The sequence below is a fragment of the Lepisma saccharinum genome, chromosome 1 (assembly GCF_977018435.1).
Source record: "Lepisma saccharinum chromosome 1, izLepSacc3.1, whole genome shotgun sequence".
NCBI lineage: Eukaryota > Metazoa > Arthropoda > Insecta > Zygentoma > Lepismatidae > Lepisma > Lepisma saccharinum.
In genome coordinates this window covers 40,936,171-40,961,322 of record NC_139229.1, presented here as the reverse complement: position 1 = coordinate 40,961,322, position 25,152 = coordinate 40,936,171, and the positions used below count along the sequence as shown (strand labels likewise).

General features: G+C 39.7%; 1 protein-coding gene across 2 annotated transcripts; it reads left to right on the top strand.

Annotated features, from left to right (window-relative positions):
* Nucleotides 1–124: 124 nt before the first annotated feature.
* On the top strand, nucleotides 125–21,354 carry LOC145994792 (uncharacterized). 2 transcript variants are annotated; one of them, XM_083131087.1, is made up of 3 exons: nucleotides 125–846; nucleotides 3,883–4,006; nucleotides 21,118–21,354. In XM_083131087.1, exons 1-3 carry the CDS (start codon nucleotides 152–154, stop codon nucleotides 21,163–21,165), a joined length of 867 nt encoding a protein of 288 aa, XP_082987213.1. In that variant the 5' UTR covers nucleotides 125–151; the 3' UTR covers nucleotides 21,166–21,354. The 2 variants fall into 2 exon arrangements, with proteins under 2 accessions (XP_082987213.1, XP_082987204.1); XM_083131078.1 differs by lacking the exon at nucleotides 21,118–21,354 and having other exon boundaries at nucleotides 3,883–5,345.
* Nucleotides 21,355–25,152: the final 3,798 nt, after the last annotated feature.

The following is a 25,152-nucleotide window of genomic DNA, read 5'->3' as shown; positions in this document are numbered from 1 at the left end:
GATGTTACAATATCGTAGTTCACGTGGCCCATAAACTACTTTCTCTGACTGTACATCCATCCATCAATATGTATTACTTTCAGATACAATTATACAATTACAATATGTTTGTCTTTTAGGTGCTTGCATTCTCCCTTCTTGCGAGACCTGAATGCCACTACACCCATGGAACATGCCTCAGGCGAACACAGCAAATGGTACCTCAGAGATTCCGCCCGATGTTTCCTCACCTTTAATGGAGCGCTGCCACTCGAGCATCAAAGTAGAAAACATCTCATCTGTTGCTGCAGCAAGATCCTTGTTCACACCAGAAAATGACGAATTGCTTGCCGGAGATTTTTTGCACATGAAGCAGGATTCAATTTTTCGTCCTGAGGCTCCTATGAAATATCAACATGGAGACGCGACTGACACGAAATGGAGCATTCAGGGAAATGACGTCCTCGATCTTGGAGACGACTGGGTTTCATTTGAAAATAAAGAGTATGACAAACTTTCTCAACCTAATTCTGACGCCTGCGGTAATTTTGAACAGCCTCAAGATGAAGCCACATGTGTGATACAAGAAGATTCGAAGCAAAATATGTCTTACGGCGCTATGAAAGAAAGTGGCAAATGTCAAGTTTCATCCACAGCAAGCAATTCTACATCTGCACCTGGGATTAAATCTCTCGAGAACTTCCCGGTGAAGCCTGTGAAAATCAAGGAAGAAGATGGATGTGAAGTGATCCTGGGAGCTTTCCCCGGCCTTTCTTACTCAGCTGTCAATAACGAAGGGGTTGAACAGCATCTGTTCTTATCGAAGAATTCATTGACAGCAGTTTCCAACTTTAAAGAAGAAGAGAGGTTAGTACATTACAAATTTTATCTAACAAGGAGAGGTTACGGCTTGAAAAATTGAGTTTTGGACGAGACTTTTCTGAGAGAAAGGTTTATAATGCAGACATGCGGTTACAGCACAGTGAGACATTATTATCGCTGAGACACCAGAACATAAATTGCATTGAAGAATAACCAGAAATACACGAATACAAGTAAAAGAATAAATACAGAAACACATTTACCTTGCTAAAACTAGTGAAAACTAAACTTTCTCCAACGATCTTTCATTTCCATGACTTCTCAGTTTTACCGGTTTGCCAAAAAGGGATGTTATCAACAGTTCTGAGACAGGTGGCAAACAAGGTTTACAGAACTTGCCTTGACATATCAATATCAACAGGGCACCTTACTACCACATGAAAGTTCCGTCCCAAACTCAAATTCCCAAGTCGTAACCTCTCCTTGTAAGTCAATCCAATATTATGTATGTAAATGCCAATAAGGCATAGTCATGATATGTAATGCGTGACCTTTTCAGAAAGTTCTCATGTATCAATCTGTCTTCCAGAACCCTGAAAACTCCATTTCAGGATAACGAACGTGTACAGGCAGGACTCGCACCCAGTGGGAATTGAAAATATTGTCTTTTGTCTACTCCATGTATGTGCCGAGTGCCTCTACAAAGCATTCACCTTTACTTACATGTGTTTTCATTGTACTTGATATGGAGTTCAGTTCGTCATCATAATAACGATATTTGCTATTATAATTTGATGAATAAATTACCTCTTTTCTCTCTTGAGGTGCTTGTGCCCCGATGAGGCGAAGGGTACAAATCCTCAGTGCTGACACATTTACAACAATAATGTTACTAATGACCTAATTAGTCATGCAATGCCATGTTATTCCGAGAATTGAAAGTGCTTGATGTTAGAAAACAGTCTCAATGCATTCTGTATGATCATTTCCAATTCACAATAATTCATTTCGGAGAAATTACACACATAAACGTTCGCCCTCGCCATCCATGATGAGTGTGTGAATCCCAGTTTGGACATGGGTGGGTAATCTTTGAGAATGTCCCTTCATGCCATCGTTAAAATTGGTCAAATGTGGAAGAAAGCGACACTAAATAAGAAATGTACTTGAAATAATATGTATCAAGCATGTACCCTTCTTGGTTCGACTCTGAACTCTTACTTGCTCTTGGAAACCGAAAAAAGGCCTTGGATCTCTGGAAACAATTTCCTAATGAATACACACGAAAAACTTATGTCACGGGCTGATTTAACAAACTAACTAATTAACTCAACTGAACTAACTCAACTGAGCTTAGCAACGCAACAACGAAGAATCGCTCGCCTCACCTGCTGGGCGAATTAAACATCACATGAATTATAATACGGTCAGGATAAGTGCCTAACCGTCGGAGTTATCGAGAAAGACCTAGGAGGATTTGATTTTAAATACCTGAAATGACGTTACATAATACTACGGTGTTTCTGAATATACACATATATTAAAGCACATATAAATAGACAGTACATCTTGCCCTCTTTCACTCGATCTCACATTCATACTCTCATTCCATGGCATATGGCGACAATATGACAATTACAAAGGTTAGATTAATTAATACTTTGACCATACTCTTGCTATGTCTTGGCTACATTGCCTTTTACAATTTATCGTTTAGGATTTTAAGTATAAAGTGAATAATTGTTCCTTGTGCGAACCCCTTCTATCTTTTCTGAAGGTATAAATATACTTCAATGAACTATTGTTTGCTGTTAACATAAACTCTCATCTTTAACATTGATTACTCCGCCGGAATACCGATGTCTAGGGATGCCATAGCACTGATTTAAGTTATGCAATGATTTGATTTACGCAGATTCGCGGTAGATAGGCGTCATCTCTCTCACACACGCACATGGTTGGATCTTACCTTCGCTGCATTCCCTCTGACTTGGGTTGGGTGAAAGTGGTCCTACAATTCTGGAAGACATCCGCACTCCAGTGTTGCGCTTCACGGTTATCCTGGTTGGCGAAAGTGGATCAGTCGGCAGCTCCATCTGGCATCATCTGTTCCTGGCTTCACTCGTTCACTTCGCAGGGACGTCCAGGACGGTACACGCACACTGTCGACTCCATACGACAACTTGCGCAATAATAGGTCAGTTCTTCGCGGTCGCTCGTAAGTACAGATACGTGGCTTGGGCAATGAGACGAACATACGCGATGAGCCATTCGCGGTTTCACATGGATATCAAATGTTATTAACTTTTACTACTTAGGACGTTGTTTCGGACGATTGACACAGGTGGACGTGTCTGGCGTTATTCTCACATAACCACACGTATGTGCACGGATGCGTAGACGGCGAGGGGGAAAACGACCCCCTGGTTCTATTCTGCTCTACTCCATGGCTCTAAAACACTCACTCGAGGAAAAAACAAATCCAGACCTCTGGTCGGATTGCAACTCGCGGCTAGGTCGCGCTTAGCTCACACTCTGGTGGCGATTGTAGGCAAACTGTGTCTCGCTATTCCAAATCATCCCTTTTATTCCAGATTTGAACGTGGTGACGCTCTACCCTCTATGATCAGGTGCTTGTTTATTGTTTCTGGTGCTTTGACCGTTGTCCTCCTATCCTGGTCAATGCTCACTCCGGTGGATAAGGTTACATAATTTAGAACTACATAATTTGTATTCATGTCCAGATATTATTAGACTGATTAAATAAAGAAGACTTCGGTAGACAGGCCATGCGGCACGAATGGGGAGAGGAAAGAGGAGTTTACAGAATTCTTGTTGGGAAACCTGATGGTAAGAGACCAATAGGAAAACCAAGACGAAGATGGAGGGATAATGTTGAGATTGACATAAAGGAAATTGGTAGGGATGGAAAAGAGTATATAGATCTTGCTCAGGATAGGGACACATGGAAGGCCTGTGTTACTGCAGCCATAAACCTTCAGGTACAAGAATGCTAAAGAGTTAGTTAATTAGTTAGTATGTATGTATGCATGTATGTATGTATATATTCATATTTTCTAGGATTGATCAGAAGCCATTCTCATCATCCATAGAATATCAAGTAACGAAGAAAGAAGCAGAGGAAGTGGAGAATCTTGTATATGTAAGAAGCCATATTGAGGCGAAGGAAGCAGAAAATATAAAAGTAAGACGCAACAACCTTAGAATCTTATGCCACCAAAACTCTGCAATCATTTCAACTATTGATACCTTACATGAACCTACGAATATTGGCCAGAAGCAGAAGTCTTCAACTGCAGGAAGGGATGCCGATGGAGAAGATCTACACTTGAAATGCCAAAAATGCAATCTCAAATTCCACAAGAAAAAATCCTTTCTCGGCCACATGGAACTACATGGAGAAAAATTCAGATGTGAAGTCTGCAATAATGTTTTTCCTGATAAGCGTTCTCTGAGCAAGCATTATACGATCCATGATAAAGAACGTTTCCAGTGTGACCACTGCGATATGTCGTTTACGCGCAAAGAGTATCTTGAAAGACACTCGAGACGTCACGCAGTCAAGGCGCAGTTCAAGTGTAAGAACTGCAGTCAAACATTCGCCGAGAATCGTACCCTACAAGAACACATAAGGATCCACGAAGAGATGCGCGTACTCAAACGCAAGACAGCCATCTCAGAAACAAAGCATGTGGGTCAACATAAAACGGAAAACTTTCTCAAGTGCGAGGAGTGCGGCAAAATATTCAGCAGGAGAGACCATCTTAATCTCCACCGAAGACTCCACACAGGTGAGCGTCCATTTCAGTGCGGGGACTGCTGTGTCGCGTTTCCGTCGAAATCCTATTTAAAAGATCACGTTTCAATTCACAATCCTTTCAAGTGTCTGGAATGTGGGAAGTTGTTTACCAGGAAAAGAGTTCTGGTACGACATGTCGAAAATCACGCTGAAAGGAGTAGATTCATGTGCAAGCCATGCGACAAGCCATTCTTAAAGAAGAGATACCTCGCTCGTCACGTGGAAGGACACGGTGGGGAAAAGCCCTTCGCGTGCGAGGAGTGCGGTCGCAGGTTCCAACTGAAAGAAATTCTGAAGAAGCACCTCCGGATACACACGGGGGAGAGACCGTTTCGGTGCCACGAGTGCGGCGCCTCCTTCGGGAGGAAGTGCGTCCTGGTCGAGCACATGAAGCTCCACTTGAGACTGAAGCCATTCTGCTGCGACCGGTGCGGGAAATCCTTCAGGATTCACGGGAACCTGAGCAAGCACCTCGCAATCCACTCCGGGGTGCGCCCCTTCAAGTGCGACAAGTGTGAGAGAGCGTTCTTCACGAAAGTAACTATCAAGCTGCACATCATGCGTCATGTCGGAGAACGGCCATTCTTGTGCGACAAGTGCTCTATGTCGTTCGTCGACACAACCACGCTGAGGAAGCACATGCGGTCTTTGCATTCTGATCAAGCGGGGAATCTTTCAAATTCTCTCCCAAAATAATTTCCATTTCGATCCTTCACAGAAGGTGTCCAATTGACAGTCTAACTAAAATACTGTTTGAAAAAATGTAACTTAAAATTCTCTTCATGGGGTGTTGTGAGAGAGTGGACGATTATTTAGAACCAATCCCAGAACCAAACTGTATAATGAACTCTACCCAGTTCAATTAATCCTGTCACCTCATTAATCACAATCAGTTTCTGTCACCCACTGAGATACCGAAGTACCGAGAGCAGTTTACTTTGACGTTAATTGTACTAAATTACAAAACTGGGTGTATTGAACTGTTACTTTAACTGTAAAAGTGTATATACTTTGCGTATCCAATAACATAATTGCTTCTTTTTGTATTGTTTTTACTTTTCTTTGGATTTTGAAGCTGTAGTGAATTTACATTGTTTCACATAAATTGATATTTTCACATCATTATTTCATTCTACAAGTAAACTGACAATATATATTAACTATTTACAGTGATCAGAAGTAGCGAGCTACTTGTAGCGTCGCTACTGTAGCTAGCTACAAAATTTGTAGCGGTAGCTGTAGCGACACTACATTTTAAAAATTGTAGTTGTAGCGGTAGCGAAACTACAAAATTCTTGTAGTTGTAGCGAAAATTTCGCTACAGCTACATTTTTCTCAGCATTTTGAGGTGAATTTTGAATGCGGCAACAGCGTCAGAAAAATTGACAGTAACCCTTAATTTTGCAGGAGGTTCATAAAGACAGTCTATTGCATGGAGATACAGATTATCTAGATTGTAGATTATAGATATCTGCGTAATTTATTTAATTAGAATATGAATAATTCAGATATCCAGATAACTAACTGACATATATGAATATATTCCTGCTAACAGCTACGTTTTTTTAGGGAGAAACATGCCTCGTTTGCTCCACCACTGGAAAAAAAATGCCTCGTTTGCGTCACCCTCGGAACAAATCCTGTGGATATTCATGGTGTAAGAGACACCAAAGTGTCATTAATTGCTGTGTAAGACACAACTTGCAGTGCAAAAACGAGCGATGGATTCTCCACTGCACTGACAAGGGAATAGTGCCAGCAATAAAAATGGCTCAGTACGTTAACAGCATTGATCATCCATCGTCAATATATAGGATCTCACCAGCAAGAAATTATTGTTACATGAATGATAGAGTTTCTGGAATTACAGTTCCATGAATGATAGAGTTTAAATTGTATTGCATTTTTGTGTATATGTGTGTGCGTGTAGCCGACTAGATGGCCAAGATTCTGAAGTAATCGACATTTGATCTTGCCACAGAAGTTCCCGGGTTCTAGTCCCGGTCTGGTCAAGGATATTCTTTACGAGTGTCCCTTCATCTGTATCATCACGCATCATCCTCATCGTCGCGATTACTTAAAATTTGAAGAAAAGCGGCATAAAATAAGAAAAATACAAATACGATTCTGTATGTGTATGGATATACATATATGTGTAAACAGTAAACACACACACACACAAACAAAATTTATTGCACATACTTGTTTTCATTACTCTGCCTCATGAGTGAGATTTTCTATATTTGTATCTTGTTTCAGTTTACATTTCATGCTGCGGATAATGCAAATTATGCAGTACGATAGCATACACAGAAATGCTATATAATTATATCAACCTTTTATTAGTAATAACGTGCATTTACATATTCTTCCTTTTTTTCATTCGATCACTGGTTTTAATATCGCAACAAATGTGAGAAAGCGAGTCAACAAAATGCACTCCAGATCTGCGCTGCGACACATCATCGCTCGTTCACGACTCTTGAAACAGCACGAAGAGTCACAGCACAGTCCCACGACTCTTTCCCCATCATTCGTTCACGACTCTCGAAACGGCACGAAGAGTCATTAAGCACCTTAACGACTCGCTCGCCTTAGCGACTCTTCTGCTCACTCATCGTTCACGACTCTCGAGACGGCACGAAGAGTCGTGGAGCACCTTAACGACTCGCTCGCCTTAGCGACTCTTCTGCTCACTCATCGTTCGCTCGCGAGTCGCGAGCTCTCTTACACAAGGCGCGGCGGCGGCAGTCTCGCCAGCAGACTGGATCTACAGTTTAAAGTAGGATCCACCCGCTCGCTCTCCGCGGATGGCTAACAGCTGTGTTTAAGAAATATATATCGCTCTTGAACATTATCCATGTCCATCCCATATCCATAGCTTTTTGTTGTTCTACAGTCATTCAATATAAGTTTCTGCCAATATCATAATGTATGATCGAATTTCTATAAAGCGGGCCAAATTATAAGTATGTATTTTTTTTTAATGTTGCTTTCTACTAGTAAAACACCTTAACACGTAGGCTCACCGCAGATGGCCAACAGCTGTTTATATCACTCGTGAACATGACCCATGTCCATCTTACGTAGTTGTTCCTAATTCTGCAGTCATTCAATAAAAGCTTTTTTGCAGTATCATGTACGATGAGATTTATGATTAAACTTCTATATTTATTCTTTAATGCTGTTTTCATTAGTAAAATATTTACACGTTAATGTTAATGAAATATTTCACGTCATATGAAAACGATTTTGTCAGACAATGTCCACTTCTATGCTCCAATAGGCTAATCGGGTCTCCCCGATGGCGTAGTGATAACGTCGCCGGTAATCAAGGGGTACCGTGTTCAATACAAAGTGGAGGTTCGGATCCTCCTTTAAACTGTAGGTCCAGTCCCGACTATCCTATCTGCACATAAAGGCTAATCGGAATATTGTAATCAAGAGGTCTGTGCCTAACGCCTTCTCAAAATTTTTACAAGACTCCCCTAATATTTTTTACTAACATTTAATTTCTTGTGATTTTAGCGCTAATGGTTTGGCCGAACTTGAAACTACAGGACAAATTTGTTGGCTGTTCTTCGCTGCCCGTCATGGGCTGAGGTTGCGCGCTCTCTCTCTGCAAACAACACTCGCGAGTCGACTCTTTCCTTCGTTCAAAGAGTCGCTAAGGTGTGCCACGACTCTTTGAACGAAGGAAAGAGTCGACTCGCGAGCATGCTCCTTCCCCTCTCATCGTACACGGCACGTTTCAGCCAGCTTTACGGGAAAAGGAACAGAGAGGACCCCCCCCCTCCCTCTCCTCTCCAGTCCCCATTTGCTGCCCGCAGAATCGACTTGCTTTCTTTCAAAAATTCCGGCCGCCAGGCGAGTATACACTTGCGCATGCGCCTTCCTCGCAAAATTCGTGGAAAGGAGAGGGAATAATGGAATAATAGTTGCTTGGCGGGCGGAGGAGTCGTGGCACACATACGACTCTTTGAACGTGTCGTTCAATTCTGGTGAACGAGTCGTTCACCGCTCACAAGAGAGAGTCGTTACTTTTGAACGACTCGTTCACGAACGACCCATCACTAGTTAGTACAAAGAAGAGGGTCTACTGACCGGATGCGTGGAGCAAAAGCTCTTCGCCGGACAAAAAATTTCGCAATTTTCACGTGGCACGGGACGCGTGTGGAAAGCTGAAACACAATATTGAGTATTGCTTCTTTACATACTTTGGAATTCGAACAGTAGGTTTGCTAGTCGCTATGGATAAATTCGTCATACGTTTGTCGTCGTCATCACAGGTGGATATTACTGACAGTAAACATAGTGAAACGCATGTTCAGTCAAAAAATAAGGAACCCGAGAATGTGTCTTCTGCCAGTTCCTGTAGTACATTAGCAACAAGTGTCAAGAAATCGTCAGGCAGGTCATACCATGAAGGATGGAAAAATACATTTCCTTAGATTTATTACGACAAAGAATTGGACAAAGTGTTCTGTAGTGTGTGTAAAAACGCATTTGATTCCAGTATAATACTTCCGTCGGCAACTGCTACTTCTGTAGACAGGGATTCGTGTAATGCATTTGTTCGAAATGGATTTTCCCAGTGGCAAAAGGCAATTGAACGTTTCAGTGTTCACGAAAAATATACACTTCATCGTTCGTCCGTGACTGCTCTGGCAACTACGAAACAAGGAACCAATGTGTCATCTCTTATCTTAACACATAAATTAGGAGATATGAGAAATGCACGCAAGGCGATTTTAAAGATAATAATATCCCTCCAATTTTTAAGTCAGCAAGGTATAGCAATTCGGGGTCACGCCAATGAAGCATCAAATATTCATCAGTTGCTGCTGCTTAGAGCAGAAGATGCTCCTGAGTTGAAACCTTGGCTGCAGCGAACTACATATAAGTGGGTTTCTCACGATATATTGAATGAAATTGTATCTTTATTATCCAGCGATGTACAGCAAAATATTGTGAAATCTATTAATACGCCACAATACAGGGTGTATCAAAAAGAATCATCCGATTTCAAAAGGCTATATTTAGGAAACCAATGAACATAGAACCTTGCTGCAAATTGTAAAATACATGCTGGAATATAAAGTTTTATTTACATAATGTTTACAATTGCTCTATATGTCTACCTCTGGATGCACAGCATACACACAAGTGAAATTCATCCCATACTTGAGGGGGCATGTCTGGTGTTATTGCAGTCACTGCTGTTGTTATGTGGTTTCACAGCTCATCCACAGTTCTTAAAGGGAGGGGGGAGACATATACGGGGTCTTTCATGAATCCGCCACAAGAAAAAATCACAGACAGTGAGATCTGGCGACCTCGGTGGCCAATGGTGTGAAGCCAAATTGATAGGCTCCCTTTCGTATTCCAACAGGATGGAGCACCACCACTACCACCTGGATGTTCATTCATTTCTTAACAATGAGCTAGCTTCCTCAACGACGGATAGGCCGTTGGCAGCAGTGACTGCAGTAACACCAGACATGTCCCTCAAGTATGGGATGAATTTCACCATTGTGTGGTTGTATGCTGTGCATCCAGAGGTAGACATATAGAGCAATTGTAAACATTATGTAAATAAAACTTTATATTCCAACATGTATTTTACAATTTACAGCAAGGTTCTATGTTCATTGGTTTCCTAAATATAGCCTTTTGAAATCGGATGATTCTTTTTGATACAACCTGTATTTTTCTCTCATTGTAAATGAGACTCCCGACATATCAGTGAAGGAACAAATATCCATATGCTTGAGATTTGTCGATGAAAATCTGCAAGTTGAAGAAGTGTTTATGGGCTTCTATGAAGTAGCTTCAACAAGTTCTAGGACATTGTTTGAAGTCGTCCAGGATGTCATAAGACGTTTATCTCTCGACATAAAATACTGTCGTGGTCAATGTTATAATTGCGCGAGTAATGTCAGTAGACATTTAACAGGATTACAAAGTAGGATTACTCAGTTGGAGCCGAGAGCTATATTTGTTCATTGTTCGGCGCATAATTTGAATTTGGTAGTGCAAGATGCGATACAAGGTATCAGTTATGTGCGAGACTTTCTGGTGATTCTTCGTGAATTAATATCATTTGTAAGACATTCGCCAAAGAGGCTAGCAGTGTTTCAATCGCAATCGTAAGACAACGAAGATGGTGTTATAAAAAACATTCCCAGACTCACTTTGCAACCATTCTGTCCCACAAGGTGGTGTGTGAGAGTAAAACACTACAATCGTTGGAAAGTAATTATGACGTTCTCTTAAAATTTTTGGAGATCTGTCAGAAGAAAAAAGTGAAGTCGGTGGGAAGGCTAGTGGATATTTTTCAAATACATCAATTCAGATTTCTTATTTTCCTGAAAAATGTTAATTTCAGTTTTCGGCAGGATTGAACAACTTCATTCTTCTTTTCAGAAGAAATCATTGTCACACCGAGAAATCAAAACTTTGGTGGAAACTTTAGCTTCATAAAGGGATATATTTTTTGAGTTGTGGCATGAAACCATGAGGAAAGCGGAGGAATTGAACATTGATAAACCAGTTTTGCCTAGAAAAAGGAAGATGCCAAAACGCTAAGAGGAAGGTAGTGATCGTCATACGTATCAAACGCCGGAGGAAATGTACAGACAAATATTTTTTGAAATAATTGATGTCGCTAAATCGTAGATTTCAAACAAACGTTTTGGAACTTATTTCACAACTTGAAGCTTTTGCTATCGGTCAAATTGGTGCTGATCGAATTCTGCAGTTCTATGGGACATACTTTGATAAAGACAAGCTAACATTGCACAGGGACATGTTTCTAGATGTATGCAGAACGAACAAAGAAAAAGTGGCCAACTTGTGAGACATTACAAATATTTTGGGCCTCCCCGATGGCGCAGTGGTAGCGTCGTCGCCTTGTAATCAAGGGGTCCCGGGTTCGATACCCGGTGGAGGCACATAGTGGTTCGGGTCCCACTTTAAACTGTAGGTCCAGTCCCGATTAGTCTTACTGTGCATAAAGTGGACTTAGAACACCAAATCAATCAATCAATCAAATTACAAATATTTTACGTAAGTAGAGAAAACAGTGGTCTCATGCGTGAAATTCTCACAGAATTTGTGAAGTTTGTACGGGTGATTTTAACTATACCTGTTACTTCTTGTACCTCTGAGCGGTCATTTTCAGCACTTAGACGATTGAAAACGTTTTTGCGGTCAACAATGACCCAAAAAAGATGATTTGGCAATTTTGCATGTTCATAAAGAGATGACATTACCAAAATTGCAAACAAATTCATAAGTGCAAATGACGTAAGAAGGAATGTGTTTTATATTGAAAGTTAACATGTCATCAGTATTATTATTATTTGGTACATAAAGTTAGTCATTTTGTAGTTTCTGTTCACAACAAAATCCTTGCATAGTTCTTTCTGCAATAAAATTAAAATTATTTGCATTTATGAAGATTTTTTCATTTTAATTTGTATGAATGTGGTATTTTCTTTTAGTAACGTGTTGATAATATCATTGCCTCTTGCAATCATTGTGCATGTCAGTTGTTTAAAGTATACAATACTTGATAATTACAGATCTAACCGCCATTGATATGCACCCACAGCAATTTGGGAAAGTCGGCGCCCTTGTCCGTACACCCCTACTATTCTCTTTGCACGCAGCCTTGTGTTCTGACGTCAGACGAGGAATGACTACGAGGTTAGGTTAGGCCTGTTAGGTTAGGTTCCATTAGCATAAATATAATTAAAAATTATTATTTAGAAACCTAGCTAGCCTAGCCTTTTTACACCAGATCTGGTGTTTTGACACCTCGAGCTGGTGCCAAATTTTTTAAATCGCCAAGGCGAAATTCTGGTGTTTTTTCAGATTTTCTGGTGTAAATTCTGGTGCGAAAAATTGCATGTGAATTTTCAAATTGTAATGAGTTTTAATTTATTCATTGTTCGTCGGGGAAATAATGATGCCGGGATACTGTCTTGAGATCCTCACGGGGCCGCGTCAGCAGGCCCGTAGCCAGGAATTCCTTGTAGGGGGGGGGGGGGGGCGAAGTGAATCCTAGAGGGGGCAAATTTTTAATATATTGTGTCGCATTGGCAGATATAGCAGGGTACACAGAGGCACTTGCCCCCTCCCCCAAAAGAGATAAGTAACAGAAAACGGATGATATCTTGAAACTGCAACGAACAAAAGAACTTCGAGCAACATCAAATAGCAATATTTCGATAATGACCTTTCCAGATTGCCAAAGAATATGAAGTTTAACATAAATACCTAGGTAGGCTAATAGGGACTGTATCTACTTGATATTTACACGTCGATAATGTTAATAGATGATTAATATACACCAACAACTTTGGGCCTCTCTGCAGAACTGATTAACGGAGCCCTTTATAAATCATGCTTCATAATGATTCCCTCTAGTTTCCAGTACGAAAGATTTTACGCACAAAGGAATCTAACGAGAATCCAACAACACCATTGTGTTGTGTTATGCAAGAAAAATAGAATTAATTAAATAATAATGGTTACATATTACCTACACTTTGATGAATTGTGTAAAAATTTGTAGCTAATACACTTTTTTTGTACTTGCTAAAACATTAAAACATGGGTCCCTTAGTCCACCACGGACTCTATTTCTTTCAAAGGGGAGACTCTTGCATCACTACAGACAACGTTTGCCTACTGGTTACGTTAATCATTTTGCAAAATATTGTGTGAATTGTATTATATTATAGTTGAAATACATGTGTTTGACACCTGACAAACAAATAGGAATCCCTTGATTGATCAATGACTTTTTGGATTACAGTGTCATCATTAATATTTCATATTAAGTTTCATAGAAATAAATTGTTTTAATAGGGTGCAATAATTTCACGGGGCACCATGGCATTAACATTTTTTTTTTCATATAGATCGTTTGGCTCCCAGGGCCGACTCCTGCTGCTCCATAGCTATGAATCTGAACTTGGACTATAAGAACAGCAGACATTGCGAGCGAAGCGAGCAAGAAAATTTTACGATTTTTTTTTTATTTGTATAAAATTTAAAATCGAGGGGGGCAATTGCCCCTCTGTGCCCCTTGTAAGTGCCCTTGGACGTCTGGTAGAAAAATGCAAGGAACACGTAAAAACTAATTCCATCATGAGTATCCAATTGTCCTGCTATTCTTAGATTCTCCTAGTCTTGTTTTTTTTACTTAAATGTTTGCTTCCCCTAGAATGGACTTCTGTCCAAGGTCAGGGGGAGGGGACAATGCCCCCTGTAGTTGGGGCACTGTTTATGAGTGTGTCTTCATCAATTTCACGTCATCCTTCATTGTTGCGATTAGCTATAAGTGGCAGAAAAGTAACGCAAAGTAACAAAAATCAAATATCCACTCCCTCTCTCTACCACACTATTACCAAAAGATGGACTTGGGAACAAAAATTTAATCAATTCAAAGTTCATAGCAACATATCCAAGAAAAACATCCGAACACATTAGGCACCTGTAATACAAGACTACTCAAAATGTCACAACTGTTCTAGATACTAAAAATTGTGAAATCATTTCCCGAAGTCTAATCTGGAAGGGAATTTTCCCCCCCAATCCTGATACGACATTATACGGAATCCCATACACCCTAATAAATCACAAAATCAATAAGTGTCTTTGTAATGTTGCTAGAGTAACACATGATATAATTGTAAAGATTAGTGAGAATTCTAGGTAAGAATGTGTTCTGTATTTTTCACAGAGGGGGCAGAGCAGGCTCTCAGGGGGGGCAGTTGCCCCCCCTGCCCCCCTCTAGCTACGGGCCTGCGCGTCAGGCGTCACGAAGTCGTACCTCACTCCCCGCCAGGAATGCTAATTTGGAGCTTTTTACACCAGATCTGGTGTTTTATTCTGGTTCGAGAATCTTATAGTTTTATTCAATTTGTAATGAGTTATAGCTTCACTGGGGAATCAAAATTCTACATTAATGCAATGTAATTAATTTGTAAATACGCATTTCAAATACACTGAAACTGATATAATTACCATTCCATAATGACAACGATATACACTTAATATTACTTTTATTGAATTAGGCCTCCAGTTTGTTTCGACCCCCCCCCCCCCCACCCACGGTTTTTCTGTCGAAACAATGCACAAGTTTCGGAATTGATGAACGAACTATCCACAGGCGGAGATTCTCATAAAGAAGACGTTTTCTTTGTCAGATGATGATGATGCTTTATAAACGAAAATATACTATTTTATGCTATAATTTACCTCTTTATGACATAGCGCTCTTTCTGGCGATTTTTTCCCTTTGCCTAGCGTTTTTCTGGTGATTTTTAAACTGAAATATAGCGCGTCTCTCCGCTGGCACTTTGCAACCCTGCTCTTCGTCTTCATGCAACAAACAAAGTACACAAAGGTTGCAGAAGTGAAGTGAAACAAGGTAGACCCCGTCTTCGTTTGTTAGTTACAACTTGATAATTCGAAGTTGAAATTGTGGTCGTACATCATTTTTCCTTGTATAAACTTATTGTTTTAGTGTCAAGAAGTTAAGGGTACAAGTAATTATGTCAAAGCAATTATGATACGTATGTTGGCAAATGTTATTGTTCCATTCATTTCAATTTATTGTAATTATTACAAGTTTTCTTAATTGTGTGATATTTGAAAGTCGCAGACAAAGCTGAGGATTGTCCGAGGGAACGCAGCTATCCATCTATATTACATGCAGTGGCTCCAGAAAGTATTCGTCTATATATATAGGAATGGGTTATTGGATGTATAGACTGGCATTAACTTACGATAACAACAAAAATTGCACTGGAATACTTATTCGTTTGCACACAAATATATTCAAAAGTAAATGTCATATTAGTCATACAAAGTGAATTAAAACAAAAAATACATTAACACACATGCCAAATAAATATTCGTCTGCAATACATAAGAACAAATTCGTCTGTACATATAGAAATGGCTTATTGGATGTATAGACTGGCATTAACTACGATAACAACAAAAATTGCACTGGAATAGTTATTCGTTTGCACACAAAAATATTGAAAAGTAAATGTCATTTCAGTGTATTGTAATCATTATAAGATAAGATTTATTTCATCCATGAATCACTTATTTGCATATACAGGCAGTGATATCGGACATGTCAGTTTGTTTACTCTATCATAAACAATGCAGTATACAATGAAATACAATTTATGGTTACAGTAAAATATAGTAACATTATAATACAATAAAACTATGTCAATACAATACATGGTAACTGTGGAATATAATAAAATATCATTGAGTACAACATAATGTAATAAAACTCTGCAATAAAAATGTTACCTTTCACCAGTAACCACACCATGTTTGGAGTCACTGATACACATTGAGATGCCTCAATATCAGTATAGCATAATGTGGTTTATGTTTTACGATACCTATCTTGTTTTTAATAAGATCTGATTTAGCGAAACTTGAGAAGAAAAAATACATACATACATACATATATTATTGCAGGCTTAGATATTCATCAATTGAGTAAAAGCAGTGTTCCAGTAAGTATTTGTACAGTTCTTTCATAAAAGCTTTGCAGGCTTCAATGTTTTTATGTGGTTTGGAAGGTTGTTATACAGGAGAGTCCCTGAGTACTTAGGTAATCTTTCATATAGAACTGTATTGTGTACAGGTATTAGTAAGTTAGTTTTATTTCTTGTGTTGTAATTCTGTACGTCATGGTGGCACCTAAACAAATCATAGAAGTTTGCTTTTACATAGCAGAGCAGGTGTACAAGCATGGGAGTGGCAGAAAACCTAGATCCCTGAATAGCTTCCTACATGGTTCCTTTGGTCTTGCCCCCATCATGATTCGTATAACTTTATTTTGTAAGATAAAGATTTGCCTAGTCTTGGAAGCATTACCCCAGAATATAATTCCATACGTTAACAAGGATTGAAATAGGCTAAGCTGAAATAAATTGTTTTTGTTGTTTCCAAATTTGTGGTAGCCTAGCCTTTATTACCTTGATGGCGTAGATTATTTGGTACTACTTTACTATACCAGAGACACCTATCAATGATTTATTTCACAATTTTTTACATTGCTAACGTACTATTCTGCATTGCGGAACATTTCTTTAGGTGAAATAATGAATTTCTAACAAAAATAATGTCTATTTCTTACATTAACGAGTACTTACTGTTGTTCCTTATTTCCCATAAACCATCCACGGGTAGCCCTAAAAACCATTGACATTAGCCCAAAAATTCACGAAAGCCCCACGAACCATCACGGGGACGAGGTATGCGTACTAGGTTAGGTTAGGCCTGTTAGGTTAGGTTCCATTAGCACTCCTTTCGTTCAATTTAGCATATACGGACAATACGAGAGCATATATCTGCTGTCGTGCAGAAAGCAAATGGCGGCAGCAGCAATAGCGCATCAGAAATAGATTTTCATAGAAGACCAAATGCATTCGCATTAAAATGGATCAAAACTACACTCCCAAACATCAACGACGCTACAGAAAATGATTTGCGTAAGTAATTTCTCCTGTAAATTTCAAGAAATCCGTCTCCGGTATAGTAAAGTGTTACCGATTATTTTGCTGAGTTTGCCTGCCAAATAGTTGATTTGTGGTTCCCAGCTACGATTTTCGTTGATCCACAGCCCTAAAAATTTAACTGATTTCTCATAGTTAACCACAGTGTTTTGTAATTTGATAGAAGGGTTACCTCGTGGTTGGCTCCTTGTGTGATGAAAATTTACTGCTATAGTTTTATTGACATTCAGTTGTAGTTTGTTTGTTGAGAACCACTTATTGAGATACTCTATTGTGTGACTAATGTTGGAAAGAAGATCACTGTTTGAGCCAGTCATCGCCATGCTTGTATCATCAGCATATAAGACAGATCTTGCAGAGTTTATTTTCATAATTGTGTGATACGTATTTGCAAGTTGTAGACAAAAATTGCTTATGTAGCATGATGAAATCACAATAAAACAAAAGAAACTTGGGCCGAAATTATTGTAATGCTAAAAGCCGTAAACCTGACTAAACATGTGTAAGGATGATTACAACAAAAATTAACACACATGCCAAATAAATATTCGTCTGCAATACATAGAAAGAAAAGTGTGTCATCCTTACACATGGTTGATACTTTGCTTTGAAGGATGGCTTCCATCCTTTGTGGCATTGATTGAACCAAATTACTTGTCGTTTCCTGTGAAATATTTTGCCATTATAGCTCTCTTCAGATCATTTGTATCAGAAATGTTGTATTTGCGTATGTTTTTCTCCATCATATACCACACATGCTTTATAGGATTAACATCTGGAGATTGTGGAGGTGTTTCCATCCAGTGTGGTGTATTATAGAGTAACCACAACTTAGTGCTGTGAACTGTATGCTTAGGGTCATCATCTTGTGTGAAGATGTATCCATTGGATAGACCCATATCCTTCACCCTTTTGGGAAGGTGGGACTTCAGGATGTTGATGTATGCTTTATGATCCCTTGTGCCTTCCACAAAATGCAGATCCCCAACACCACTGGCACCCGTGCACCCACATACAAGCATCAAACCTCCACCATGTTTCACAGCCGGTCTTAGATTCTTCTCAGATATTTCTGTGTTCTTCCACCACACCATGCGTCCATCTCACTTGAAAATATTAAATTTACTCTCATCTGTAAATATGTCACTCTTCGAGTAGTCATAGGTGTCATTTTTGTGTGCTTTGGCATAGTCATTCCTTTTCTTCCTGTTGCGTTTGGTGATGTATGGTTTTCTGCGGTCAGTTCTTTGCCGATACTGAGCTTGGTGGGGAACACTTCTTACTGTTTCTGCTGAGACCATTTTCCAGTTTCATTTGCAACCTCAACAGCCAGCTTTGAGGCACTCACTTTCGGATTTTTTTCACAACTTTCCGCACTATCACACATTTTTCTTTCTGTGTTAGCTTTCAAGGTCAACCATTTCGTTGGACATGTTCTTGTGTTGTTAAACCTATACACAATACTTTTAATTGTGCTGATGGGCCTACTGCACATGTCTGTGAAAGATTTACCATTGCGAAACAAACTCACCGCAATACGCCTTTCCTCTTCGGTAGTTTCCTTCGATTTTGTTCCCCATTTTTCCACACAGGCCCAATCCTGGCCTCCAGCAAACACATTCTCTGTTGGAATGGAAGAAACCTTGTACTTGCGCTACAAGAGATTCACCTTGCATTTCAAAAGCGAGTATCTAGGGGGCGTGGCTTCATGCAATTAAGTAGCAGACAAATATTAGTTTGGTGCATAATATGACATGATTTTCGATATTTGTGTTGTGTTCGAACACAGCAGGTAATATTTTTGCTTTTTCTCTTGATTTTCGCAGAACGAATGTGGAAGTGCATTGGTATCACATTTTGCTTCTGCTTTTCTTCTTTTGCAAAGTGTTATGCATGGTTTTACAATCTGATTGTGCTGAGAAGAATACTTTCATTCATTTGTAAGGGGTGTCAGGCATTTGGTGAAACTTGATTAGTAGAAATACTAAAAACAATTCATCCATTGAAAACGCAAATGTTCTATCTCCAAATTGTAAACAAATAGAGATATTTTGGCTGTGGTCTATTTAGGATTCAATGTTTCATCTCTGCTATCATCTGATGCCTTCCTACAACCAATATTGATATATGAAGAGTCTTCTTGGTCCATGTGCATAGTTTGGAAGCACCCACAAGAGTGCAAACTCCAACAGCCAATGCACCTTGAGCCATCACCTATGACATAACATTTGAGATAAACAAAATTGATAAATGAACTGAAATACAAATACATTCGATGAACTAGCCTGAAATTGAGTGCATCGAATAAGGTCTAACTAAATTTGACACACATTTATAGTACTGAACACAATGTGATTAGATTGCAATTTGCATCTTAAAAGATGCCTTTCTGTTAATAAAGGCAGTGGGTAATAGAATATAACAGGCATTTACATCTTTTCACATTTTGGGAATTATTATTTCACAATAATAACCCTGGTTCCAAAGCCCATTGAGGGCCTGGGTCTACCTACAGGCTGCTGGCCTCACTCCCACCCGAGGCCTCTTCCATGGCGCAGTGGTAGTGTCGTCGCCTTGTAATCAAGGGGCCCCGAGGTTCGGATCCCACTTTAAACTGTAGGTCCAGTCCCGATTAGCCTTACTGTGCATAAAGTGGACTTAAAATACCAAATCATCAACAAATCACTCCCACCCGAATCTACTCACTCACTCATCCAACCAGTTAGAGAGGTGACATGTGGTCAGCACGATGGACCCACAGTTGTTGTAGGTTTTCATGACCAGGTTACGCTACTCATTCATAGCTCCACAATTTCCTCATGATGGTGGGTGACCACCCATCCCAAACACAGGCCGAAATATCAGGAGAAAAATTTGCATGTGTCCTTGTAACTGGAGCCCAAAGCATGTCGTCTAAGTCTGCATGGTCACAGTGCAGGACATTATTATTTTATTGGTATGTTCTTTCGTTATATTCATTATGTAGTCAAGGAAGTAGTAATTGCTTCAGAGAAATTATATCTCAAATCATATTGTGATATTTGCATCGGAGTTACATAAAATATTCAAAAATGCTGTATCTAGGAAATGGGACTTGATAGATGAATTCTGTAAATTGCATTGAATTCAGCTCCCTCATATTAGTAAAGAACATATATTTTTGTCTGTATTGCACACACACAGAAAAATAAATAAATTTGTTACCAGTGATTTTTCAGATAACATTAAGTACATCATCCTTTGCTCTGTGGTTCTTGAGAGAATAGAATTGTATAGCTTTATGCTTTTTGCATACAATAGTTTGATATTTGACTTTTTGGTACTGAATCAAATTTTGCTCACTGTTTTCAGCTTTGTCACTTATTACAAGTTAGATGTTGATCACTTAAATATTACAAGTTAGATGATGATGGCACATGAAAGTTGACTCCAGATTGAAAGCCTGATTCATTATTTCACTTCAATCCAAAGCACCGAAATATGCCATTCTTAATTTTCAAATGCACAATTGTAAAACAATTAACAAGATGCAGTTAATTTAGAATTTTGATGAATTATATGCATCCTGTGCCATTACAGTTTAGTGCTAAAAGTTTGTTTCCTTTTACCAAATAAATATTTTCTTGAAGATTAGGCACACACATAAGATGTACTATGTAGAAATTTCAGCGAAAAATGAAGGCTCAACCAGGACTCGAACCCAGAGACGATTCGACACAGGTATAACAGCGGCAGCGAAAAATCAGGCGAAGCCAGGTCAGCTCGGTAGCTCAGTGGTAGGAGTGGCACAGTATGCCAGAGACCCAGGTTTGAGTCCTGGTCAAGCCTGCATTTTTCGCTGAAATTTCTACGTAAATATTTGCTTGTTAGAAAGAATTTTATTTATTCCTATTAGAAAGAATTTTATTCATTTATTTATTTCTATTTCAGATAATGTCTACAATGGCTAACAGAAGACTATTAATGGCATCTGAATAAGTTATTGTGAGCAGTGAGGGATCTGCATCAGTAGGACTTCATTATGATTATGTTGAATATTTATGTTAACACTCTGCTAGTGTTCCACTGACTCAATACTTTTATAATGTCGTAACAACGAGTGCAACAATCTTAGCGAAGTGCTCAGAATACTGTGGATATTTTTGACTTCATTATTTTAGATATGAATACTGGACAAAGTGTTGATGTGGTGAGGCCGTTTTCTGCTACTCCATACCTCTGTGCTGAAAATTTCACAGATATATCTGTTTCCAGTGGCCAGACAGGAGACGTGGGTATATCTTGGTTCATCAACCCTGAAAAATTCTATGTTCAATTGTTGTCATACAAACATGAGTTCCGAACGATGTCAACTGAAATTGGCAGAATTTACAGAAGGCGAGTCAATCAAGCTGTGTCTTGTAAAATAGGTCTGCCAGTTATTGCCAAGTTCCCGCTAGATCAGAATCTGTACAGAGCCGAGATCAAAGCAGTTGAGGAGCATGATGTATTTGTGTCCTTTGTTGACTATGGCAATGCAAGTTTTGTGGGCAAGGGTGAACTGTGGTACATTGATCCTGTTTTTGTCACGTTGCCCAAACAAGCAATCCTCTGCACATTGGATGGAGTGAAACCAGCATTACATGCTTGGCCTAGAGCTGGCAGCAGTAATTTGGATAGATACTTCAGTGCTCGTACCTACAAGTGTGTCTTCAAGGGCAAAGATGGTGACAGCTACAAGGTGGAATTGTTCCTGAAAGGAGAAAGTGTTGCCGAAAAATTGGTTAGAGATGGATTGGCCATTACGAATTAACCATGTGATAAATACACCACTGGTAAGTTTTTCGTTACAGATAATATTTAGATTATAACTGCAAATGATATCTTATGACCACATTCAGTGTTTCAAAAGTATATATGTTGTGTAACTCAAACTTTGATCACTCATAATGTGGAAACTGGTTTTCTTCATTATGAAGCTCTGTCTAGTGAGGTAGTTTAAGGGCTTTTGATGGCCAGTTCACTCCATACAGGAAATCAAAGTGCTTTTTCGTGGGAGATGAAGGTGCTTGTCCTGCACTATGCCCGTGCAGTCTAAGGCATCATGCTTTCAGTTCTGGCTATGGGACACGTGCAGGGGTTCGAGTCTCCTGGGGAAGCGTAACAACTTTTGTCTTGAGATTTCGGCCTGTGTATGGAACTGGTGACCACACACCATTGTGAGAAAATTGGAGAACTACGAATTAGTAGCGTAACCCAGTCATGAAATCCTACGACAACGACTGGAGTTCATCGTGCTTGCTAATCACACATCACCCTGTAACTGCTAACCACACGTCACCCAGTAACTGCTTGCATGATCTCCCAAGCCTCGGATGAGAGAGTCAGTAGGATCAGGTGGGAGTGAGGCTGACAGTATGTTGATCATGGACGTCCACAGGATTTTTTCCAGGGGAGGAGGGGAGACAAAGAAGGCATATTTTTCCCCATAATAGTGATGCCTCAAAAAACAGTTTGATTCTGAAATTATCAAGTTCCTTCAACACCCTTATAATAATTAACATAAATTACTGTCTGAAGATACCTTCCACGTATCAACATGAAAGAAAACTAGCATCTCTGGGTATGACGCCATATTGAATATCTTACCATAGGGCTGGAACAACGGATACAGCAACAAATTCGCATATGATACAAGTCCTTTAATTCACTTGGTATTATATAATAATTAAATACGTTTGCACACTGAAGAAATACAAAAAGGCCCACATCCGATAGGCTAGCTGAAATGTTCTCCCGCTGCCGCGAGCCGACATGCACCATGCCGCTGTGTTCGAATATCACGCTCCCAGAATTCCGAGTTCTTGCAAGAAGCTCCCAGCGGGAGTAAAATAAAAACAAATGAGGAGCGGAAAGCAATACTATTTATAATCTTCAACATTCTTCCCCCCCCCCCCCCCCCCGTTGGAATGCGCAGCATCCAAACTAAATCATGAAAGTTCAATTGATCTTCTTATCTGGAAGAGGTACAATCTTACTGAGAGCCCTTCGGTACACTCCATCCTTGGTGCGAACCACGGCTACACAAACTAAATTGTCTTTCCCTGGAAACACTTCTTCTATAATGCCCATTTTCCAAGATAATGGGGGTAGGTTGTCTTCTTTCAGAAGCACAAGTAGTCCTGGTTGCAGGTTGGGCTGCGTGGTTGTCCACTTCTGACGCTGTTGCATACCATGAAGATAATCTCGGGACCAGTTTCTCCAAATCCTTTGTTGAAACTGTTGAACTCGTTGCCACCTGGAAAGTCTATTTTCTTTGAGATCACTTAAGTCTGGTTGAGGAAAGGAAGTTAGTGGGCCACCAATAAGAAGTGGCCTGGAGTGAGGTAATTAAATTCTTCATGAGAGTCAGGTAAGAATGTAAGAGGTCGAGAGTTTAAGCAAGCTTCGATTTGGCACAAAAGAGTTGACAGCTCTTCGTATGTCAGTACAGCATTCTTGGCGACTCTGCGAAGATGGTACTTCATGGGTTTTATGGCGCTTTCCCAAACACCACCGAATGTTGGGCTACGTGGAGGTGAATTTTTCCACTGAAAGTTTTCTTGTGCTGCATACCTTTGAATGTCTTCACTGAATTCTTGCGATTGAAATAGCAATTGAAGTTTCTGAAGTTCATTCTTCGCTCCTTGAAATGTTGTGACATTATCACTGATAATGGTGGAACACTTGCCTCGCCTTGCTGTAAAGCGTCGCAATGTTGCTATGAAAGCTTCAGAAGTAAGGTCTGTTACTAGCTCAAGATGTATTGCTCTCGTGGCTAGGCACGTAAAAAGAGCTATGTAGCATTTCTTTGTGATTTTACTCCTGATTTACCCTACTTTGATGACGTATGGTCCGGCATAGTGTATGCCCACATGATTAAATGCCTTGCTAGGTGTAACTCTGATGGATGGGAGCTGTCCCATTAGCTGTTGTGCTGCGGATGCCTTCAAACGATAAGAAGTTAAACACTGATGAATGATTTGCTTAATAACTTGTCGTATTCTAGGTATCCAGTACCTTTCTCGAATGGATGAGATTAACAATTGAGGTGCTGCGTGCATCAATCGTTCATGCTCTGATGCAATTAGTAGACGGGCGAAGTGACTTTTTGGATGCAAAATGATTTGATGCTTGCTGCTGAATTCCAAGTTGCTATTTTCTAGCCTACCTCCAACACGAAGAATTCCCTGATTATCCAGAAAGGGGTGTAAGTCTTTAAGGATACTTTTGTTGGATACTTGCCCTTTGGCAGTGAGATCATTTATCTCTAGATGAAAGAACGAAATTTGTGTCATAACGACGCACGTTTGAGTGGCATCTTCAATGTCAATTGAAGTAAGTGGATCGGATTGTTTGTTACTTGCATTTTTACAATTGCGAATGAATCTTTTACAGAGCGCTACAATCCTTAACAATTTGAAAAATTTAGAAAAATTGTTTATTATTGCCTCTGATTGCAGATGAGACACCAGTGTGGTTACAGGAAGCTTTCGTTGTTCAGGAACATCTTTGTTCTTAAGACTTGTGTCAGATGATGATGATGGCCAGCACGTTTCATCTTCTTGCAACCAAGCTGGACCATGAAACCATAGCGAATGATGATGAATATCTTGAGGTTTAACTCCACGGGAGATTAAATCCGCTGGATTATCCTTGGACGAAACATGTCTCCATTGATAAGTTTGAGTAAATTCTTGAATTTGCGCTACTCTGTTGGATACAAAAGGCTTCCATCTGCTTGCTGGCGATCTGAGCCATGCCAGAACTATTTGTGAATCTGTCCACAAATAAACATTGTCAATATTAAGTCTCAAAATTGGGAGAGTCTTGTTGAGTAATTTGGCCAAGAAGACTGAAGCGCACAGTTCCAATCTAGGAAGAGTGGTTTTCTTGATCGGGGCGGCCCGTGATTTTGAGCACAGTAAGTGAACTTCGGTGTAACCT

Bases quoted from the DNA above. Each gene is read 5' to 3' on its own strand.
- LOC145994792 (XM_083131078.1), top strand. From the start codon at position 152: ATGCCACTACACCCATGGAACATGCCTCAGGCGAACACAGCAAATGGT. The intron at 847-3,882 runs GTTAGTACATTA...CATATTTTCTAG, and splicing joins AACTTTAAAGAAGAAGAGAG to GATTGATCAGAAGCCATTCT.